The 21,656-nt window shown below is 43.2% G+C and overlaps 1 protein-coding gene across 1 annotated transcript in view; it reads right to left on the bottom strand.

The window, feature by feature from the left end:
* Positions 1 to 4,111: 4,111 nt before the first annotated feature.
* Positions 4,112 to 21,656, bottom strand: part of LOC119956721 (secretory carrier-associated membrane protein 2-like) — a 45,914-nt gene continuing 28,369 nt past the window's right edge. Inside the window, exons 6-12 of the mRNA XM_038784058.1 lie at positions 19,432 to 19,563; positions 17,660 to 17,771; positions 16,625 to 16,753; positions 15,426 to 15,585; positions 13,389 to 13,490; positions 9,247 to 9,364; positions 4,112 to 6,721 (exon numbers count right to left, since the gene is read on the bottom strand). Of these exons, the coding sequence (XP_038639986.1) occupies positions 6,575 to 6,721; positions 9,247 to 9,364; positions 13,389 to 13,490; positions 15,426 to 15,585; positions 16,625 to 16,753; positions 17,660 to 17,771; positions 19,432 to 19,563 (900 nt within the window). The 3' untranslated portion in view covers positions 4,112 to 6,574. The remainder of the gene's footprint in view (positions 6,722 to 9,246; positions 9,365 to 13,388; positions 13,491 to 15,425; positions 15,586 to 16,624; positions 16,754 to 17,659; positions 17,772 to 19,431; positions 19,564 to 21,656) is intronic.

The raw sequence follows: 21,656 nt of genomic DNA on the forward strand, positions 1-21,656 counted from the left end.
GCACCCAACACATCAGGCCCTCGATGTTGCGCCGACCTGTGAAACCAATCTAAAGCCCATCTACACTATTCCCTTATCATCCATATGTTTATCCAATGACCATTTAAATGCCCTTAATGTTGGCGAGTTCACTACTGTTGCAGGCAGGGCATTCCACTACTGAGTAAGGAACCTACCTCTGACATCTGTCCTATATCTATCTCCCCTCAATTTAAAGCTATGTCCCCTCGTGCTAGCCATCACCATCCGAGGAAAAAGGCTCTCACTGTCCACCCTATCTAATCCTCTGATCATCTTGTATGCCTCAATTAAGATACCTCTTAACCTTCTTCTCTCTAACGAAAACAGCCTAAAGTCCCTCAGCCTTTCCTCATAAGATCTTCCCTCCATACCAGGCAACATCCTGGTAAATCTCCTCTGCACCCTTTCCAATGCTTCCACATCCTTCCTATAATGCAGCGACCAGAACTGCAAGCAATACTCCAAATGCGGCCGCACCAGAGTTTTGTACAGTTGCAACATGACCTCATGGATCCGAAATTCAATCCCTCTGCCAATAAAAGCTAACACACCGTACACCTTCTTAACAACCCTATCAACCTGGGTGGCAACTTTCAGGGATCTATGTACATGGACACCGAGATCTCTCTGCTCATCCACACTACCAAGAATCTTACCATTAGCTCTGTCTTCCTGTTACTCCTTTCAAAATGAATCACCTCACACTTTTCTGCATTAAACTTCATTTGCCACCTCTCAGCCCAGCTCTGCAGCTTATCTATGTCCCTCTGTAACCTGCAACATCCTTCCGCACTGTCCACCACTCCATTGACTTTTGTCATCTGCAAATTTACTCACCCATCCTTCTACGCATGTTTGATGGTAATATTACTCCCACTGTTTCACACATCTCTCCTAAGGGGCCAGGGAGGTGGTGGTGGTGGTGGTGGGGGGGGGGGGGGGGGGGGGGTTGAGATGTTCAATCGATCCTGGGAACTGGCAGTCACTGATATCACCACTATCTGTTCTGCATGTCTAAGACAGTCATGTTATGTTAATTGAAATCAATGGGATTTGGAGGGTATTTTGTTTTTAATTGCCCTGACTTGGAGATAAACCGTCTGTTCCCTATTGCAAATTAATCCTTTGACACATCGCTTACCTTTGTTCTGCCATTGACACATTCTGATCTCTTAATGTGTCACGATCAGTGCCCTTCTCAGCCTTGATCACCCCCTTTTACATTTCCTGTCTTTTTGTCCACATCTTTGTCCATCTCTCCCGAGCCTCCACCTATCACTGGCCCTCTATCCGGTCCTAGTGCTCCACTCCACACACCTCCTTCCCCCAAAATAGTATAAATCGCACCCTATTTCTAGTCCTATAGAATCCCTACAATGCAGGAGGCCATTTGGCCCATCCAGCCTGCACCAACCCTCCGAAAGAGCACCCTACCTCGGCCTATGCTCCCTCCTTATCCCTGCAGTCCCATCTAACCTGCGCCCATAGGTAGAGTTACAGAGATAGGGTGGAGGTGTGGGCTTAAATAGGGTGTTCTTTCCAAGGGCTGGTACAGGCTCAATGGGCCAAATGGCCTCCTTCTGCACTGTAAATTCTATGATTGATCTGTGGACACTAAGGAGCAATTTAGCATAGCCAATCCACCTCACCTAACCTGCACATCATTGGACTGTGAAAGGGCACCGGGGCAATTTAGCGTGGCCAATCTACCTACCCTGCACATCTTTGGGTTGGGGGGGGGGGTCAAGGGTCACACAACCACGGGGAGAATGTGCAAACTCCACACGGACAGTGACCCAGGGCAGGGATCGAACCTGGGACCTCATCGCCGCGAGGCAGCAGTGCTAACCTCTGCGCCACCGTGCTTCCCAAGATTTCTACTCAGGGCATGGCCCTGCCCCTTTGGATTACTAGTCTGGCGACATTTCTACTATTACCACCATTTCTCCACAGTGTGTTTTTATGTTCCACATATTTGGGTCAAGGCAAAGCCTTCTTTTGTGGTGGCTATTGATCCATATCTTTTCAGAACTAGACCTGCCCTTTATGTTTTGAATCTTGAAAGATGCTGTCCTCTAAATGAACCCCACCCAATTAAAAGAATGGTAATAAATCAGGGGCATGTCATTCTCGTTTTTGACATTATCATCTCTTGACATTTATGGTCAAGGGTCACACAAATTAAAACCACTTGAGCAAGTTTCAAGGAGAAACTATTGAATGATCCTCCTAATGACGCTATACCTTCATGATTCAGATTGTTTCAGCTTTCGTGTTTAGTTTTATTACGTTCGCCCGAGACAGTACGCCAGCACAGCCTGTTGGAAAATGCTGTGTCAAATTCTGGAGGTGAAATATTTAATCAAATCCACATGATTACATTCCAATGTTCTCTTTGTAGCTGTCCCATTTTCTATAAACTTGAGCTCATCCAAAATTCAGTTGCCTGGATCCTGATTCACACCTAGTCCCAATCATCCACCTTCCCGGTGTTCACCCCTTTTCTGGCAATGCTGGATTTTCAAAATTCTCATCCTGGCTTTCAAATCTCTTCATGGCCTTCCTGTGTTGCCTCGTCGCTCAGCCCCGAGACTTGTGCATTCATTCCTCCAATTTTGGTTTATCTCTGCACGTTCTCACTATGTCTGCGCAGTTTTCCCCCATGTGCCCAGTCGCACCCCCCCCCCCCCCCCCCACACAAATGTCCTGAAAGATGTGCTTGTCAGGTAAATTGGACATTGAATTCTCCCTCAGTGTACCTGAACAGAATGTGCCAACTAGGGGATTTTCACTTAATTGCAATGTAAGCCAACACTAATAAAATAGATCATAGAATTTAGTGCTGAAGGAGGCCATTTGGCCCATTGAATCTGCACGGGCTCTTGGTCCACACCTCCACCCTATCCCCATAACCCAGTAACCCCACCCAACACTAAGGGCAATTTAGCATGGCCAATCCACCTGACCTGCACATCTTTGGACTGTGGGAGGAAACCCACACGCACACAGGGAGGATGTGCAAATTCCACACAGACAGTGACCCAAGCCGGAATCGAACCTGGGACCCTGGAGCTGTGAAGCAATTGTGCTATCCACAATGCTACCGTGCTGCCCACATGGTGGTGGTTTACTCACGCATCCCCAATTCTCATCAATTGAACACTGGTGGTTGTGCCTTCAGCTGCTTCTGCCCCAAGCTGAAATTCTCTCAAACTTTTCCACCTTACTCCTCTTCCCCCTTTGAGACAGGCATGAAAATCTACCTCAGCACCTGGTCCTAAAACATCATTATGCTCCCATGAAACACCGTGGGGCATTTTACTCCTTTAAAAGGTGCCGATTACAAATGTATCATCTCTGTTGCAGGGTTTGTACCTGGAAGTGGATAGTAAGGTGAAATGGTCAATAAAGAGACTCTAAAATGAGTCAATTTCGGGTGCTGAAAAAAGACCATCAAAACCTACACTCATTAGGATAGTTTGCAAGAATACCATTACTAAAGGGAATAACAATTTATACTGCATGAGGAGTGATTAGTTGGCAAGTGAATCCTGCAACATAAAGCTTGTCTATTTTTCCAGCAGTGTTCAAGTTCTGTACTACCCAGCGACTATTCTGAAAACAATGAAATACTTCACAAGTCATGTTATTGCAGAAAACAATCTTTTATTACACTCCTTCAGAGTAGGTGTCACAGATGCCAAGACCCTATACAAGATTCTGAAGAATTGATTCATATCGAAACCCAAATCTGTGGCAGATTTAAGTCATATTCTAGGCTTGGCCAGTGAGGAAAAGTTGGATGCCAAATTATTCAGTTCTTAATATCTGCAGTTCAAGCCAACCTGCATTTGTGAAATTACTGAGTGAAGCGGAGGGACATTCTTCAATTAAATATACAGACACACTCAGGCTAATGGTTTCTTGTTCAAGAATCTGATTTTAGGACAGGTGAATTCATACTTTTCAGGTCACTCCATTCGTGGAATCAAATATTTCTCTCAATAGGAAGATACACCATGTTGGATCAAAGAGTTTGCATTCGGTGAAACATTTTTACTAGGTCTGAAGAATCAAAGAACAACTGCAATTGAGTTAAAGATCTTTATTTGAGCACAAATGTTTTAAAAGGACATTTGCACGGAATTATTTTTTTTTAAACAATAAAAAACTAACACCATCAGAAAGCTTGTTCAAGCGAACGACCATCCCATTTACATTTGTGAAATCAAAAAAAATTACATCATCTCACTGATATGATTCCAAAATAAAATACTCAAATTATGAAGGCAAGTCCTGTAAACCAAGAGCTAAAGGGTGACAACCCCTAAATTGACACTGTACTTATTGCCCAGTTTTGTGCTAAGCACCCAGATTATGTTGGTAGTACAGTACCTGTTATATGCCAAACTAACCTGTAGGGAAAGAGATCTTTAGGAATAATTCAAATAGAAATTTTGCAGCTACAGCTTATGTGTTTTAACACTTCATTGGGAGTTACGCTGACAGCACAAAATTCATTCCACTCTTCCAGCTCAGGGGTCTGAAAGGCCAATTTCTAATGAGTGAGGTCCGAGGAAAAGGGTCACAATCATCGTGGACGTACCGGCTAGCAGGTCAGCCGGATGGGAGCTGCAGCAGCAGCTCTGGAGGGCACTGGACTTCCAACTAGATATCAAGTTCCAATCAGCCAACATTGACATACTTGTGGTTTACTATGGTTTATCTGGGAGAACTGAAAGAGAGAGGGACACAGCTCAGCCAAGACTATTAACATGCCCAGAGGGAATCCGGTCTACCCGAGAAGGATAAAGCGATTTTTTGGGAAAGGGTGAAGTGGCAAGAGAAGAAAACAAACTTCCCCAAATAATTAAGGTTTGTATACCCTCCACTTTACGCAAGTATAATTCGACTGTCAGAATCCCAATTGGAAGCGGTGATACAAGCAGATTTTCTTGGGTCCCCCTGTTAAGCATTAAGCACAATAGGGTAAAACAGGAAAACCAAACTAACTCAAAGTTGAGGCGGGGGGGGGGGGGGGGGGGGGGGGGGTGTGTGTGTGCGCGCGTGTGTGGTGATATCCCAGTTATAAGAAGCACATTTACAAAAGGTTACAAAGATCAACGGGTACCATTTAAAAGATGAATTGAACGAAAACAATTATTTCCCCCCCCAAATCAATTAAAACCAATTAGCTAACCGGTTCATCAACTCAACATGTTTCACACCCTCCACATATGCTGCCCGACTTGCCGGGAATTCACAGCATTTTTGTTTTTCTTTCAGATTTCCAGCATCTGCAGTAATTCGATTCATCCACATGATTCAGAGCGAATATCAAATCTGGCCAATTAAATCCTTCAGAAACTTGCGGCAAATACTTGCTCCTCTCCTGACCCAACCCCCCCCCCCCCCCCAAATACTTCAGATATAATTTAAAAAGGTGGGGGTGGGTAGAAGTGGTTCTTACAAAGAGCATTAGTGTTCCAGAGCAGACATTAAAACAATGGCTTTGATGCAGGAATACTAACATCACCTAACAGCACAGCTTTAAATATCCACACAAAGACAGCAACACAAAATGAAATCTGCCGACGCAGTCAAATCAAACAAAGCAAGAAAAATACTGGCCAACATTCACAGGTCAGTCAGCATCTGTGAACAAACCGATCCATTCAAATTTTAAGTGTGGAGAAGTTGTTCAGAGCTGGAAGAAATGACAGATGAACAGTGTTTTAAAAAGACCACAATGAATAGAAGGAAGGAGGGAAAAATGGTGCGCGCTGGTATTGTCACCTATTATATCCAAAACATTAATATATTATCTCCATAGATGATGTCTGACTTGCTGAATGTTATTAGAAAAATCTCCCTTTAAATACCCTTTTAAAAATTAAATAGCCTAACATTTGAGAATTTATGATTAAGAAAATAATCGAAAGAAGCAAACTCGAGCTGTGAACTTAAAGCCTTAAGCCCCTGAATTTGCAGTATTGTCATGATGTTGCCAGGTTTCTGTGATGCAACTTTTACCCAAAAGCGATTTTATTTAAATAAACAAAGAAACATTGAGCCTGGCCACCGTACCAAAATCTAACTGCACGCAGCATAACCCCACACAATTAACTAGACTGATGTAAAGCTACAGAATAACAGATGACCAGCTCAGGCAGACATCGGCATAGTGTTGAACAATACTTAAGGTGCTATCCAAACTTGCTGTGCTTAATGTATTGTCGAAGACACAAAAAGTTAACTCGATATTTTACTCTCTTCTGCAAATATACCTCCCGGATCGTCCAATGCACTGACCAATGATTCTTCATAAACCAGAAAACATCAAATACAAGAGCTGACGAGCAGCTGGTTGTCTAGAGTAGAAAATGCAGAGATATTATCAAACTGTCTGTTTGAAACCCTTTGATTAAATCCAAGTATATCCTTCCCCCTTCTTCTAGGTAGACACACAAAATACACATTTTGTCCAATGAAAGTGCATCTTTATAAAGAACGTACAAAGAGGAAAAGTTTTACAAACAGTAATTTCCAATATTTAGTTCCCTTGGAAGGTGTTCTGTGCAGCAGCTGATGCAGCAGTAGCTGCAGCACTGCGCACTGTGGTGTTGGAGAAGACCCCGTGGGAAAATTCTTCCTGCGCTCTTTGAAAACTGGCTCCTGTACTGCGGAATATTGAATGTACCTGGAAGACAAGAAAAAACAAAATCTTGGAAAAAGAAAAGGTTTGATTCTGGTTTGTCCAAACTTACATCAGTGCGCTTCTTATTCTTTGCCATTTTCATCAACAAATTGCATTTATTTAGTAACTTTAAAAAAATAAATTTAGAGTACCCAATTCATTTTTTCCAATTAAGGGGCAATTTAGAGTGGCCAATCCACCTAACCTGCACATCTTTTTGGGTTGTGGGGGCGAAACGCACACAAACACGGGGAGAATGTGCAAACTCCACACAGACAGTGACCCAGAGCTGGGATCGAACCTGGGACCTCGGCGCCGTGAGGCCGCAGTGCTAACCCACTGCGCCACCGCGTTGCCCATATTTAGCACCTTTTTAATGTACATAAACACCTGCTTCGGAGGCACACGATAAAAATGGGCGTAGAGTTTTTTTTTTTGAAGAAGCAATTGGAAGCAGATTAGTGACCAGAAGCTTTGTTAAGAGTTGTGATTTGAGGGACTCAACTGTTGAGGGAGGAGTATTCCTATCCAGTGAATGAACAGCTTCAATCAGGGCAGGAATGGGGAACAAAGAAACAGGAGGAACCTATTTCAGTTCCGAGTCTGTTCCCCCATTCAATGAGAGCACCAGGTGACTCCATATCCCTTGACGCCCTCCAGAACCTAGAAATCTCAAGAGTTAAGATTTTTTTTAAATTTAGAGAACCCAATTATTTTTTTCTTCAATTAAGGAGCAATTTTGCGTGGACAATCCACCTACCCTGCATATCTTTGGGTTGTGGGGATAACGTGCAAACTCCACACGGACAGTGACCCGGGATCGAACCTGGGACCTCGTCACCGTGAGGCAGCAGTGTTAACCATTACACCACCATGCTACCCTATCTCAAAGTTAATTGAGCTTGCACCTACTGCATCCTGTGGGAGTGCGCTCTCCACTCCTACAACACCTTGCACAAGAAAATATCAAACACAAACTGTCGAGCAGCTGGTTGTCTAGAGTAGAAAATGCAGAGATATTATCAAACTGTCTGTTTGAAACCCTTTGATTAAAGCCAAGTATATCCTTCCCCCTTCTTCTAGGTAGACACACACATTTTTTCCAATAAAACCATTCTCTTCTGAATGCTTTAGCTCCGTTATAACGTTATGTCCCTTTGTCTTGGACTCCTCCACCAGTGGAGCGAGTTTCCATCTACCCTACGCAATCCTTCCAGTTTGCTCAGAATCTCAACAAACCAGCGCTTCACCTTCTATATCTATAAATACATACACCAGGGAATGCAAACCTCAATTTAACCTTTGCGAGTTCTTGTAATTTCTGGTGAATCTGCATTGAACTCCATCCAAGATCAATAAATCCTCTCTAGGGGCAGCGTGGGGCACAATGGTTAGCACCGCTGCCTATGGCGCTGAGGATCCAGGTTCGAATCCTGGCCTTGTCTGGAGATTGCACATTCTCCCCGTGTTGTGTCTGCGTGGGTTTCAACCCCACAACCCAAAGATAGGTGGATTGGCCACGCTAAATTGCCCCTTAATTGAAGAAAAAAAATAATTGGGTTCTCTAAATTTATAAAATAAATAATTAAATCCTCTCAGCTATGGTGCTCAGAACTGTACACAGTACTCCTGATATGGCCTAACTTGATGAGGTATTGCAGCTGTAAAGGTGCAATCTCTACATTAAATCTGTTTGGCCCTTTACTGGATGAGGTAGAGGTCAAGAGCGATAAGGAGGGGCAAGGCCGTAAAAAGATAAAAAAAGTTTAAATTTGAGGTACTGGGAGATTAGAAGGCAATATAGGTCAGCAAGAGCTGGGGTGAGGAGTGAATGAGATAACCTACAAGCAGCAAGTTTTGGGTGTATGAAGGGTGGACAGCCAGCACAGCAGTGGAATAATTAAATCCAGAGACAGCAAAGGCTTGAATGAGAGGGGAGGCACAGTGATTAGCACTCCTGCCTCACAGCGCCAGAGACCCAGGTTCAAATGTAACCTTGGGTGACTCTGGAGTTTGCATATTCTCCCAGTGTCTGGTGCGTTTCCTCTCAGTCCAAAGATGTGCAGGTTAGGCGGATTGGCCATTCTAACTTGTCCCTTAGTGTCCAACGGTTAGGTGAATTATGGGGTTACAGGGATAGGCAGGGAAGTGGGCCTAGGTAGGGTGCTCTTTCAGAGGGTTGGTGTAGACTCCACAGGCCAAATACCCTCCTTCTGCACTGTAGGGATTCTATGAGAGTTTCAGCAGAAGATATGGGGGGGGGGGGGGGGGGGGGGGGGGGGGCACGGTGGCAAGCACCGTTTCTTCACAGCGGCAGGGACCCAGGTTCAATTCCAGCCTTGGGTGACAGTCTGTGTGGAGTTTGCACTTTCTCCCGACAGGGGACTTGGGTGGAGTGCTCTTTCAGAGGGTTGGTGCAGACTCAATGGGCCGAATGGCCTCCTTCTGAACTGTAGGGATTCTACGATTCTGTATGGGACCAGGGTGGAGGCAGGTATGGTTATGGAGGTACAATTAGCCACTCTTACCCTTTGTACCAGCATCAAAGACAAGACTGCACACACTGTGAAGAATACTGCTACCACCATCATGACCACTGCCACAGCAAGGTTTGTTTTTGTCCAGCTAAGAGCTGCAATCCAACCGCTGAAAAGAGAAATACAAGTGGGTTAAGTTGGTTACTTGGTGTGAGCACGATTTTACATAATTCAAGGACCATTATCAAGACCAAAAGGTAAACCATTCTGGTAGGTTAAATAACTAAATAAATACAAGTACAAGCATTGGAGAAATTATTGCTACATAATTTACAGAGTCTTTATTGCCGACTGTGTGGGTCGGAGAGAGGGTGAAGGAGATTCATGGCTACCAGACTGCATGAATTCTGCGAGAGACATCTTTGAGTTCGCTGTGTCAGCTGTTCCCTTAAGCAGCCTGGTCACTGCTTTTCACCAGAGTTGCCTCTCCCCTGCTCTGTATATCCGAGAACGACAGTCAGTCCCAGGCGAGCAATGTTCTCTGCTTCTGACACACAGGTACCCAGTCAATCTCAGAGGATGGACTGAGCTAACAGTAGGCATGAGGCTGTTCTGTGCAATTTGTAATTTGCTTTACTCCAAAATAGGCAGAACACAGGGTACAGAATGAATACACGCATGAAAACCAACCAAGTGGGTTTCTTAACTCGAAGGCACTAGTTCACCCTGACCAGAGCAGCAATTCTCCATTTGCACCCTGGTGCTACCCGTCTTATTGGCATTGGTGCTGATTTCAAGAAGTCTTTCTTCAAAGAACCCGGGGCAACAATTAGGCACTCGTGACGCCCAGACATTCAGGAAGACAGCTAATGAATTGGATCTCGAAAAGAGACTGGTTTTCATTTTGCATTTTAAAAGCTCTGGTTGATGAGGATTTTGGATTTAGCTGATTTTATAAATGTGAAGGATGAATGCTGGAACACCTTTTCCCCTCAGCTCGGCACCACCTTGGCTGTAGCTAGGTGCAGGCTACAATTTCTTTCCTCATACTTCTATCCTGCACGTAGAATGATCTATAACCTAAAACTCAGCCAGTGCGGGGAAGCCTTGCATTTGCCACACCCGGTTCCCTCGTGGCTTCTGAATGAGCCTGCCAATTTGTTTGTAGTTCAAAACACTGGACCCATGCTTCAAGGGAACTGAGCCATGACTGTCCAAACCCATTTCCGGTAGGATCCAGACACGGAGCTCAGCTCTGTTGCATTTGCTTGCCCTTCCGGAATAGTGTTCTTTCATACTTGTTATAACCGTAAGCTTTTAAAATTGATGTAATTGTGTTTATGGAGAATGCAAGACATTAACCTTATTGCCAGCTCACCAGCATTGGAAGAAATAGTTTAATGGCAGCAAGTTTTATTTGCTCTGGAAGTTACAGAGGACATGGAATATAAAAATAGTCTTGCTAAAACTATACAAGACAGTGGTTAGACCACACCTGGGATACTGTGAACAGTTTTGGTCCCCTTATCGAAGGATACTGGCCTTGGAGGCAGTGCGGAAAACGTTCAATAGATTGATCCAGGGTACAGCAGGATTTTCTTTTGGAGGAGAGATTGAGCAAGTTGGGCCTGTACTCGTTAGCGTTTAGAAGAATGAGGGGCTACCCTATTGAGACATATAGGATTCTCAGGGGGATTGACAGGCTGGATACTGGCCACTTCCCCTTGTGGGAGATTCTAAGACCAAAGCGCATAATCTCAGAGAAAGGGGCTTCCCACTTAAGACAGAGATGAGGAGGAATTTCTTCTCTCAGAAGGCAGGGAATCTGGTGTGGCAATGTGGCACAGTGGTTAGCACTGCCGAGCTTGATCCCAGCCCCTGGTCACTATCCGTGTGGAGTTTGCACATTCTCCCCGTGTCTGTGTGGGCCACAGCTCCACAACCCAAAGATAGGGTTGTGAAGAAGGCCTATGGTGTGTTGGCCTTTATTGGTAGAGGGATTGAGTTCCGGAGCCATGAGGTCATGTTGCAGTTGTACAAAACTCTAGTACGGCCGCATTTGGAGTATTGCGTACAGTTCTGGTCGCCTCATTATAGGAAGGACGTGGAAGCTTTGGAACGGGTGCAGAGGAGATTTACCAGGATGTTGCCTGGTATGGAGGGAAAATCTTATGAGGAAAGGCTGATGGACTTGAGGTTGGGTTTGAGTACTTGAACTTTGGAGATCTGCTCATTAGTGCTGAACCCTCTTTATGGGCCAGTCTACTTGAATAGCAAACATCACAGAAGATGCAGAGCACTGTCTCAGCTGGACGAGTCACCGGACTCAAAAGGTCTTCAGTAAATCGGCAGTTCATATTATAAAACTTCAGATCCAGATCAAATATTTGCTCTGTTTTAAAAAAAATGTAGAGTACCCAATTGTTTTTTTTTTCCAATTAAGGGGCAATTTAGCATGGCCAACCCACCTAACCTGCACATCTTTGGGTTGTGGGGGTGAAACCCACGCAGACACGGGGAGAATGTGCAAACTCTATACGGATAGTGACCCAGGGTCGGTATTCGAACCCGGGTCCTCAACGCCAAATATTTGCTCTGTTGGAAGTAGTCATGGGTCCCAGGCATTTTGATTGGGAAAGGCACCAAAGATAGTTTGTTGCAACACCATTTTTAGAACAAACACAGTAGCACAGTGGTTAGCACTGTTGCTTCACAGCACCTGGGACCCAGGTTCGATTCCCGGCTTCGGTCACTGTCCATACGGAGTTTGCACGTTCTCTCCGTGTCTGCGTGGGTTTCCTCCGGGTGCTCTGGTTTCCTTCCACAAGACACGAAAGATGTGCTTTTTAGGTGAATTGGACATTCTGAATTCTCCCTCAGTGTACCCCAACAGGTGCCGGAATATGGCGACAAGGGGATTTTCACAGTAACTTCATTGCAGTGTTAATGTAAGCTTACTTGTGACAATGAAGATTATTATAATACTACTTCAGACAAAAGTGAAGTCACATGTAAAATCTGGTCGAGCCTTTTACACTATTAGAATAATTAAATGAAAAGGCCTTTCTGGCTTATGCGATCACGCTTTAGAAATATACAAAATTTGCACGCTAATTTCAGTCCAATGCACTTCCTCCCACCTCTATTGTGACGTTCCCAGAGACATGTTTTATTAAAAACAGTCTTGATTAACTGTAAACCACCAAGTCTATCACAGATTATATGAAGAGTATGCAAAGAATTTTGTAAGGCACTGAACGAACAAATGAAAATAGAGTGTCTCTTCCCCAACTGGGACAGGTGCAGCTGAACAAATCATCACTGCTGGCGAGGTATTTATACGTGATTAGATCCGAATACTGTATAGCCAAGAATCAATTTTTAAAATGAATTTGATTTGAATTAGAGTTGCCCCTTACTTCAGTAATTCTGATCCTGTAGCAGTTTCTACAGTTTACAATGCAAAGAATCAAGGGCGATGGAGAAATAATGCAAAAACCTTAAATGCTCGGCACAGTCTATTTCTCAATCCAAAATTAGTTAATTTGAATTGCTGGGTAACAAATTCTTGAACACAGACTATTTTATTTCCCTTGGTCAATTCCAATTCAAATCGCTGGATAATTCAATTTTGTTCTTGGTAAGTAATGGGAATATGCTGCATTTGGAGGAATACTTCATTGGTTAGCTAAATCAGACAATGCTAGGAAAGGTTTGTATCATCAGAGATGCATGCAATTCATTTGTAGCACAGATATAGAAGAATATCTGTTTTGGGGCAGCAAAGAATCTAGTAACAAAGCAGCCATAAGAAATGCGCTACAAGTGGACAACAGTCACAAAGGGATCAGCCAAAGCAAGCTGGTCTTGGGATGCCTGAGCCTAGATGATCTTTTCGAGCAAACCACGCAGATTAAGAAAATGGAGAGGTTTTTAATAAAGCACACACACACGCACACAGCAAGCATTAGGAGTGGGAAAGAATGCTCAGTATAAGAAATACGTGCCTCTCCAATGGCTAGAATAGTCAGTAGGGAACGTGTCTTATCGACTGCCTATATAGACTATTGGAATCTGTTGAAGAAAGGGTATAGAGAAATATGCAGAAAGCCACAGATAGCTCACAGGAAGGCACTAAACTCACGTTGAAGAATTAATGTTTCTTTCACTTTATCACAGAATGGAATCCTTACCTGACTCCCCAGTTGGGAATGCCGACTGCTTGAATTATATAGAGAACAATTTGACAGAAGAACACAAAGAAGAAAAAAAAGAAGTTGAATGAACTGTCGGACCTGAAAAACAAGTTTGAAAAAAAAAAAAATTAGTTCTTATTAAAAACATTCTCGTTAAGATATCTAACCACTCCCACAATTAATTCCGCCAGCCACTTATGAAATCAATCTATGTCCCTTATGATTCATTTACCTGAAATACATCACACTTTTGCTGCCACAACATAAGTTTCTGAGTTCCACAAATGTTAATTTTGCAGTTTCACCTCAAGGTTGCTGAAGTAGTTTAGGTTTATATTTAGCCTGATCTTTGACTCTGAAATTTTAAGTGGAATTTGCTACCACAACTGGAATGCATGTACTCAAGAGGAAGCAAAATGAGAACACGACAGAGAAATGAATAGAAGGATATATTAATGGAAGTAGATGAAGTGCAGTGGGATGAATCGCAAACACTGGGCAAATAACATTTCTGTTAAATTCTGCGGAATGTAATAAATTAGGATGTTATTTACCCATGTAAATTTCTAACATCTGTTTTAAATGTTGCATATTACTGACCAGTGCTAATTTTTGTTCTGGAAAATCATTGAGAATGTTTAAAAAAAAAATTTAGAGTGAAATTTAAAATTCATTTTTTTCCAATTAAGGGACAATTTAGCGTGGCCAATTCACCCAACCTGCACATCTTTGGGTTGTGGGGGCGAAACCCGTGCAAACACGGGGAGAATGTGCAAACTCCACATGGACAGTGACCCAGAGCCGGGATCGAACCTGGGACCTGGGCGCCGTGAGACAGCAGTGCTAGCCACTGCGCCACCGTGCTACCGACATGGATTTCTTTTAAGTGCCCCTATCATTCTGCAACTAAGAGCAGACAAGTGAGACCCTACAAAGCCTGCAATAGTTTGATTGTTGAAATTGCCCAAGCAATGCTGAAGGATAGCCCCAACTTAACTGTTTTGCAGATAGTCAGCAAGAGGATGTGAACTAGACAAAGGCCCAAAGATAATGTGCTTTTCCAAAATATCACTACCCAGTTCTTCCGATACCTATATATCATTCATAATAAAAACAGTATGTGCGCATATAATTTAAATTTATGAGCACACTTAAAATGGAAACCATAAACTTGTCATGCTGTAACTATACTATTCACCAGTGGAGGCACTATAAAATCAGACAGCAGCAGGTAATTACAATACATGTTCAAATCCGGCTATCTGATAACTGGAATTATTTTATAAGCTGCCAATACAGTTTAATGGGACAATTCTGCGGTGGTGCTCAAGACTAATTATTGGCTTTGCACGCCAGTTATTTCCAGCACTCCGTTGTCTGAGAAACTCTCAACTTCACCCAATCTGCAAAAAAAAAGGCAACTTCATTTCATGCATCTCCTATTATTTGAATTAAGATTCCGATTTTCTCTCCAAAAACCTCAATATCCGAAATTCAGCACTGACTCAGTCCCGAGGTTGCAGTTTTGATGCACTGTACCAGCAAGACCAATTTACATCAGTAATTTCTATAATAAATGTGGATATTAGACCTCAATCTTTAGTTACTATTGGACTCTGATTACCCTTTACATCAATGACACCTGCGTATGCGTGTCCAATTGAAATGAAATGAAAATCGCTTGTCACGAGTAGGCTTCAAATGAAGTTACTGTGAAAAACCCCTAGTCGCCACATTCCGGCGCCTGTTCGGGGAGGCTGTAACGGGAATCGAACCCTGCTGCTGGCCTGCTTTCAAAGCCAGTGATTTAGCCCTGTGCTAAACAGCCCCAATGCTCAAATTCTGCTTCACCTAAAAAAGTCAAACTAGTTTTTCATCTGAATATAATAGAGGTATTTTTGGCATGGTTGTCCTTTAGAGGTAGTCTGTCAAGGCGAGTTTCAAAAGTTCTGTCACCAGAGTTCTGAGGCCATCTCAATTAGCTGCAAATGCAAAGCAAAATGAAAATCATCACTGATCCAAACTACAATTTACCTGAAAGCCTTATAAATTGGCCTATACCAACAGAGGAAGGCACAAGGAGTGAAGAGTAAAAACCACAAGATCGCCAAGCCAAAGTCTACTCCGTGTTTTGAATCAACAATAAATTCAGCAAGGCAAGCAAGGAGGTTCAAGAATAGTGTGACTGCATGAACTGTTGGGAGGAAAGAGAAACAGAATTTCAATGACTTACATGAACACACTTAACGAGATGACCAACAAAAAAGTAACTTCAGAATCATAGAATTTTAAAGGAAACTCCTCCACTTGAATTTGTGTAAACTCTCCAAACAGCTAATTGCAACCAGAGATCTCATCATCTGCATAATTCACTCACTTGTCTTTTACCAACTGAGGCATCACAAGAACTTCAATTTAATAGCTTAGACCAATATGGTTGCCAATGCTCTCTCTATGCTGCGTGATAGCACAGCAATTGTAAAGGAACTGGACAGGCTGCTCAAACTGTCCTCTAAGATACTGCTTGTGTGCCGCTGCACAAGAAAATGCAACAGTACTGCACACTAAAATCATAGAATCCCTACAGTGCAGAAGGAGGCCAATCAGCCCATTGATTCGGCATCAGCCCTTCTGAAAAAGCACCCTAGCCCCGTAACCCTACCTAACCCGCACACAGATCATAGAATTTACAGTGCAGGCCATTCGGCCCATCGAGTCTGCACTTGCTCTTGGAAAGAGCACCCTACCCAAGCCCACACCTCCACCCTATCCCCATAACCCACTAACCCCACCCAACACTACGGGCAATTTTGGACACCAAGGGCAATTTAGCATGGCCAATCCACCTAACTTACACATCTTTGGACTGTGGGAGGAAACTCCGGAGCATCCTGAGGAAACCCACGCACACACCGGGGGAACGTGCAGACTCCGCACAGTGACCTAAGCCGGGAATCGAACCTGGGACCCCGGAGCTGTGAAGCAATTGCGCTAACCACTGTGCTACCATGCTGCCCTTTGGGCTGCGGGAGCAAACCGGAACACCTAGAGGAAACCCATGCAGACACGGGGAGAAAGTGCAAACTCCACACAGTCACCGGAGACCGGAGTTGAACCCGGGTCCAGGCGCTTAGAGGCAGCAGTGCTAACCACTATGCCACCCCACTGAATAAACTGAACTAAACAGGCTAAGCGCAAGAAAGAAAACGGAGGAATCATTGTTTGCAACTTACACATCCACAAGTAGTACAGCATTTTTACTGTCCTCTGGAAGCCTGACGGGATCTCTGCTGCAAAGTCCTGGTAGAAGCATGGTTTGATGGGGCAGAACGAAGGAAAAGGGGGCCAATTATTTCTTTTTGCTGCATGAAGGAATGAAGAAACTTTGTGTAAAAAGGTTTTCAAGTTCATTAAAGGGGAAGTGTATTCTTGAAATACCAGAGAACGCTGACTACACAAAAGACAAATGTTAGTAAATTCATACTTTGGGCTGATTAACTTTGTGAACTGCAATTCTTAATGCAAGCTTAGGAACGATTACATAACATGGCATTTCTGCTCCAATATCTCTGTATTTACCGATTCAGGAAATCTGCTTTCATTATATTTAACTACATGCAACAATTCAAGAGGTACAAATATTAACAGCGTTGCAACACAGTAGAAGGATTGCAAGCATTAAACCACTTCTGGAAATGATTGTTGTTGGAGGAGTTAAAATTTGCTTCTGGTCTTTTCTCAATACGTCTCGCTGCAATGTATGATTATTCTAATGATCTTTTCCCAAAATTCAATAATGCCACGCGCACAATGTTTCAACTTATTGCATTTCTCAATCAAACTTCAGTGCTTAGAAATAACTTTTGTTTGCATCACCCCAAATGTTTTCTGTTCAAGGTTGTACCAGGGTGGCAATAAGGAAGAAATTAGAGTAGACACCCAAAAGGTTTTAAGCAAGATTCTCAAGGGGGCAAAAAGCTGTAAACAAGGGCACGGTGATAGTACCCACAGGATAAGGGCAAGTTAGATTAATGCTCTGGTTCAATCGAAGCAGGAGAGAAAATGGACAGGAGACGAGAGTCTGAAAGGCAGAAAGTTTGAGGCCTATCTGATTAGAGGTTACACTGGTAGAGAAGGAGGCCAGGAAGAAATGTGTAGATAAGGATGCAAATTTTACAGTCAATGTGCTGAGGAACAGGATTAAGAGGTTGGTGTAGACAGGAGTGAGAGGCAGGGAAGGACCTGTACACTGCTAAGAAAATCCTTACAAGTATAACTTTCATTCTTCAGCTCTTGCTCTTTGCGGTCTAGTTCTGCAGCTTTCCTTTCGAGCTCTTCCTGCTGTCGAAGCAGTGCCAGCTGTGCAGCTGTAGCAGTGGCCTGAATAGCATATAAACAAAATGTAAGGAATGGCAAAAGACCAACAGCTTTGTAGAAACATTGCTCATGTTACTAATTTTTCAAATCCCCAAACCCTTTTCACTTTGTTAAAGTAAACGTTGATCCAATTAGCACACTGGCAGGGGCACCATGTTCAGCTAACTACCAAGTTTTATCATCAGAATACAGGACTGGTGCTGCTAAGTTTAGTTTCTCCTGCTTCCCATCTACAGCTAAGCAATGCTCCACCAAATAACACAATGATAGAAGAGGCAGACTGGAAACCGTGCACTACTTGTTCAACTTGGCACTCCAAGGCCAAATCTTTTTTGTACTCGGGGGAACTACTCGCACCGGAACTTCCCAGTGTAGCGAGGAATCGGGAAGCCATCAGTAAATGGTGTACCGATCTCAGAGGCCCCCAAAATGATCACCAACCTCCCCCTCCCCCCCCCCCCCAGCCCAAATGCACTATGGGAGGGTCCAAACCCCCCCCCCAAACGCCCAAGCCAGGCACCCCCAGCCCGATAGCGCATGCAAAAATATGCCAGCTTGACACCTTGGAATTGCCAACCTGCCAGTGCCCATGTCAGCTGGCAGTGCAACCTGGGCATCTTTGCAATGCCAGGGTGCCCAGGTGACACCAGCAGTGCCAGGGCACCACCCTGCTCCGAGGGCATGCAGCTGTGGGCCTCCGATCCCCTGGGAGACCCCCATAAGTGTCGTTCCGTCATGTCCCCATTTGTGGGGACCAGCGCTGCACGCCACTTGTCCAAGGTCTCCGAGATCTCCAAGATCAAACCTAACCAAGGTGTTGGAATATTTGCTCCATTCCAGCTGACGCAAAGTGCCCAACATGAAACGAGAAACACCAATGCAACCCAGCAATTGGTGAACATAAACGCACAACAAAAATAGTCAATAACAATGTGTGAGCATAAAGAATTGTATTGTGTATTTGAAGCACTCTGCGGAGACTGGAATTGGGCTGCATCATTAAGCTCAAGTAAGGGGTGTCTTACTTAGCATCCCACAACGTGAGAACTAAATTGTGAAGACTGCCACTTCTGGTGCAGAATCACAGCCAAAAGAAAAAAGCGAGTCATTTTCAGGTGTTTGAAATTTTAGTGCGTTTTTGTGCAATGTCCATTATTGAAACATAATGATGTTGACAACCTTTCTCCTGTACAGTGATATTGACAACAGAAATGAAATGACCAACAAGGAGGAGTTGGCTGACGTGGAGACCAAGTGGCAAACCCCATGAAGGGGGCAGTACCTTTGTGGCTCCCCATCCCCAATTTGAATGACCACTTATTCAGCTGTACATATAGGAACATGAAAACTGAATGAAGTTGGAGTACACTCCCAGATTGGGATTTGAATTTGGGATTTCGGTGTTTAATACCAAGATGAAAATGAAATGAAAAATGAAAATCGCTTATTGTCACGAGTAGGCTTCAATGAAGTTACTGTGAAAAGCCCCTAGCCATCTTGTTCAACCTAGATCGATATAGAAACTGATAACTGAACAGGAGAAAGAAAACTAGGACTGTGGGAACGCACAATAACCCAATTTACATTTAATTTATATATTTTGAAATCTATCTTTTCTCAGGAAACAGCTAGTTTGCCTACCTGATCCTATCTTCCTTCTCACCTGGTCTTTATATTCGAAAGGAATTCCCCCTAACAACCTGCAGGTCTCTGAGTACTTGTCATTGTTAATTGGAGTAGACAATGGGCTGGATAAGGTAGTCAGAAACTTCCTGGCCTGCTGAAACAGTAGTATCTGCAACACAAGCTAGACAATCTAACTTCCATGGTCTTCAATCGCTCAAAGGGCCCCATCTCAAAAGTTCTCACTCCTAACTGAAGTGTGCAGGCATTGCCACAAGATATGATCACACACAGTTAGGGTTGCACATTGTAAATATTCCAATTAAAAAAAAACATGATCAGAATGAATTACTCAAAATAAAAAATAAAATCATAAAGGGCCCTACTATTCCATCCCTCCAAGAGGAAAGTAGCCAAGATTAAAAAAAAACAATCTTCAAAAATAAGGTACAGCTGAAAGGAAGGATTCTTAAAAAGTATAATAAATGGAGCAAATCAAATAAATATATCAAGACACGCGCAGGCTCAAATGTGCCTCAAAAGCAAAATACACTATTTCAGGGTAATCTGCCATATGGAGGTTTAAAAGGATTATAATCCTTAAAATCAGTGAAACATAAATTTGGAGCATAATTGAACTTTTGAGACTGACTCCTGTCTTACTACCATAAACATCTAGCACTGGTATTAATTTAACAGCAACTGAAATTCTTAAAAACACTGCTTAGAATAATGCTGAAATTAAATATGACTGAATACCAATTTAAGATATTCTAATTTACTGAGCTCAGTTCAGTTGCTCAACACTGATACTCAGGTGGCTTACAAATGTCACTAAATATTTCTTGATTGAATTACTGCCTCTTAAACTTAGCCTTGCTGCTGGCTAATTGCCTGTGAAAGTTAAACTCAAGAGAGTGGGATGATGCACAATGCTTTTTGATTATAGGCGTGGGAGCAGGAAATAGTTGCAAGTTTGCAAGTGAACATCAATATGAAAATTACAGGGATACATTGAACTACAAAAGTTGGAAGGGCCCTGTGCGACACGGTGACTTTAAGTAGTATTTGTGAGGAGGAATATTGCAGCATCAGTGCTATTGATGAATCTTGCTCAACACAAGGCGAAAAACAAAACTTCTTTGAGCGTATACCGGCTTGGGATTAAACAGCAGCATTTCAACATCAACACATAGTGCCTATTAAAATTAGATGTCCTAATCCTCTTCAAGGGCACTAACACCATGCTTGGATTTGGCACTACACTGATATTTCAGCATTACGTGGGATTTCTACATTTTCTAAATTCCTTGTGGAAATATCATGGACACCCAGTAACTCAATCGTCTGAACTTTGAAGTGGCAAAGCACATCACTCACCGTTGCCCACAAAGATCTAGCAATCTTTGTGGAGTGATTTTTTCCCCCCTGGCGGTTTGCACCTGGCAGCAAGGCAAGGAAATATGCCAGCTTACAGCAAGTTATGTCAGAAAGCAGTAAACACATGAAGTATTCACACAATAGCAAGCAAAGTAGTTAAAACACTTGATTTCTTTTTTTTTTTTAATTTAAATTTTCAGACACTGAAGTGATTGGATTACAATAGAAGCCAAAATAAATGAACAAACTTCTGATTTTTTTTCTAAAAGTTGGAATTATGGAAATATTTGACATGCCAAATATATGAAATTAGCTTTCAGGGTCAGTGAGGCTGTCCAGCAATAATTATGAAGTTGGCACTCTGTTAAAAAGACACTTACACCTCATTCAGGAAGGTGAAAACTTTTCAAGGGCTTTTACAGCAAGACAACAGCATAAAGGTGGAAATTCTTAACATTTCAAAGACGATTCCCATTGATTAGAATCTGGAGTGAGCAGGTGGGAAACTGGACAAACGTAGAATCGCTGACAGAAATTTCTGGATTTCCACATTATTGTGCACATGAGCAGACTCTGGAAATTCAGTTTCAGTGGCGAAATAGAGAATAGAACATAGAACATAGAACAGTACAGCACAGAACAGGCCCTTCGGCCCTCGATGTTGTGCCGAGCAATGATCGCCCTACTTAAATCCACGTAACCCGTATACCCGTAACCCAACAATCCCCCCATTAACCTTACACTATGGGCAATTTAGCATGACCAATCCACCTAACCCGCACATCTTTGGACTGTGGGAGGAAACCGGAGCACCCGGAGGAAACCCACGCACACACGGGGAGGACGTGCAGACTCCACACAGACAGTGACCCAGCCGGGAATCGA

Source organism: Scyliorhinus canicula, chromosome 24 (genome assembly GCF_902713615.1).
Source record: "Scyliorhinus canicula chromosome 24, sScyCan1.1, whole genome shotgun sequence".
Lineage (NCBI taxonomy): Eukaryota > Metazoa > Chordata > Chondrichthyes > Carcharhiniformes > Scyliorhinidae > Scyliorhinus > Scyliorhinus canicula.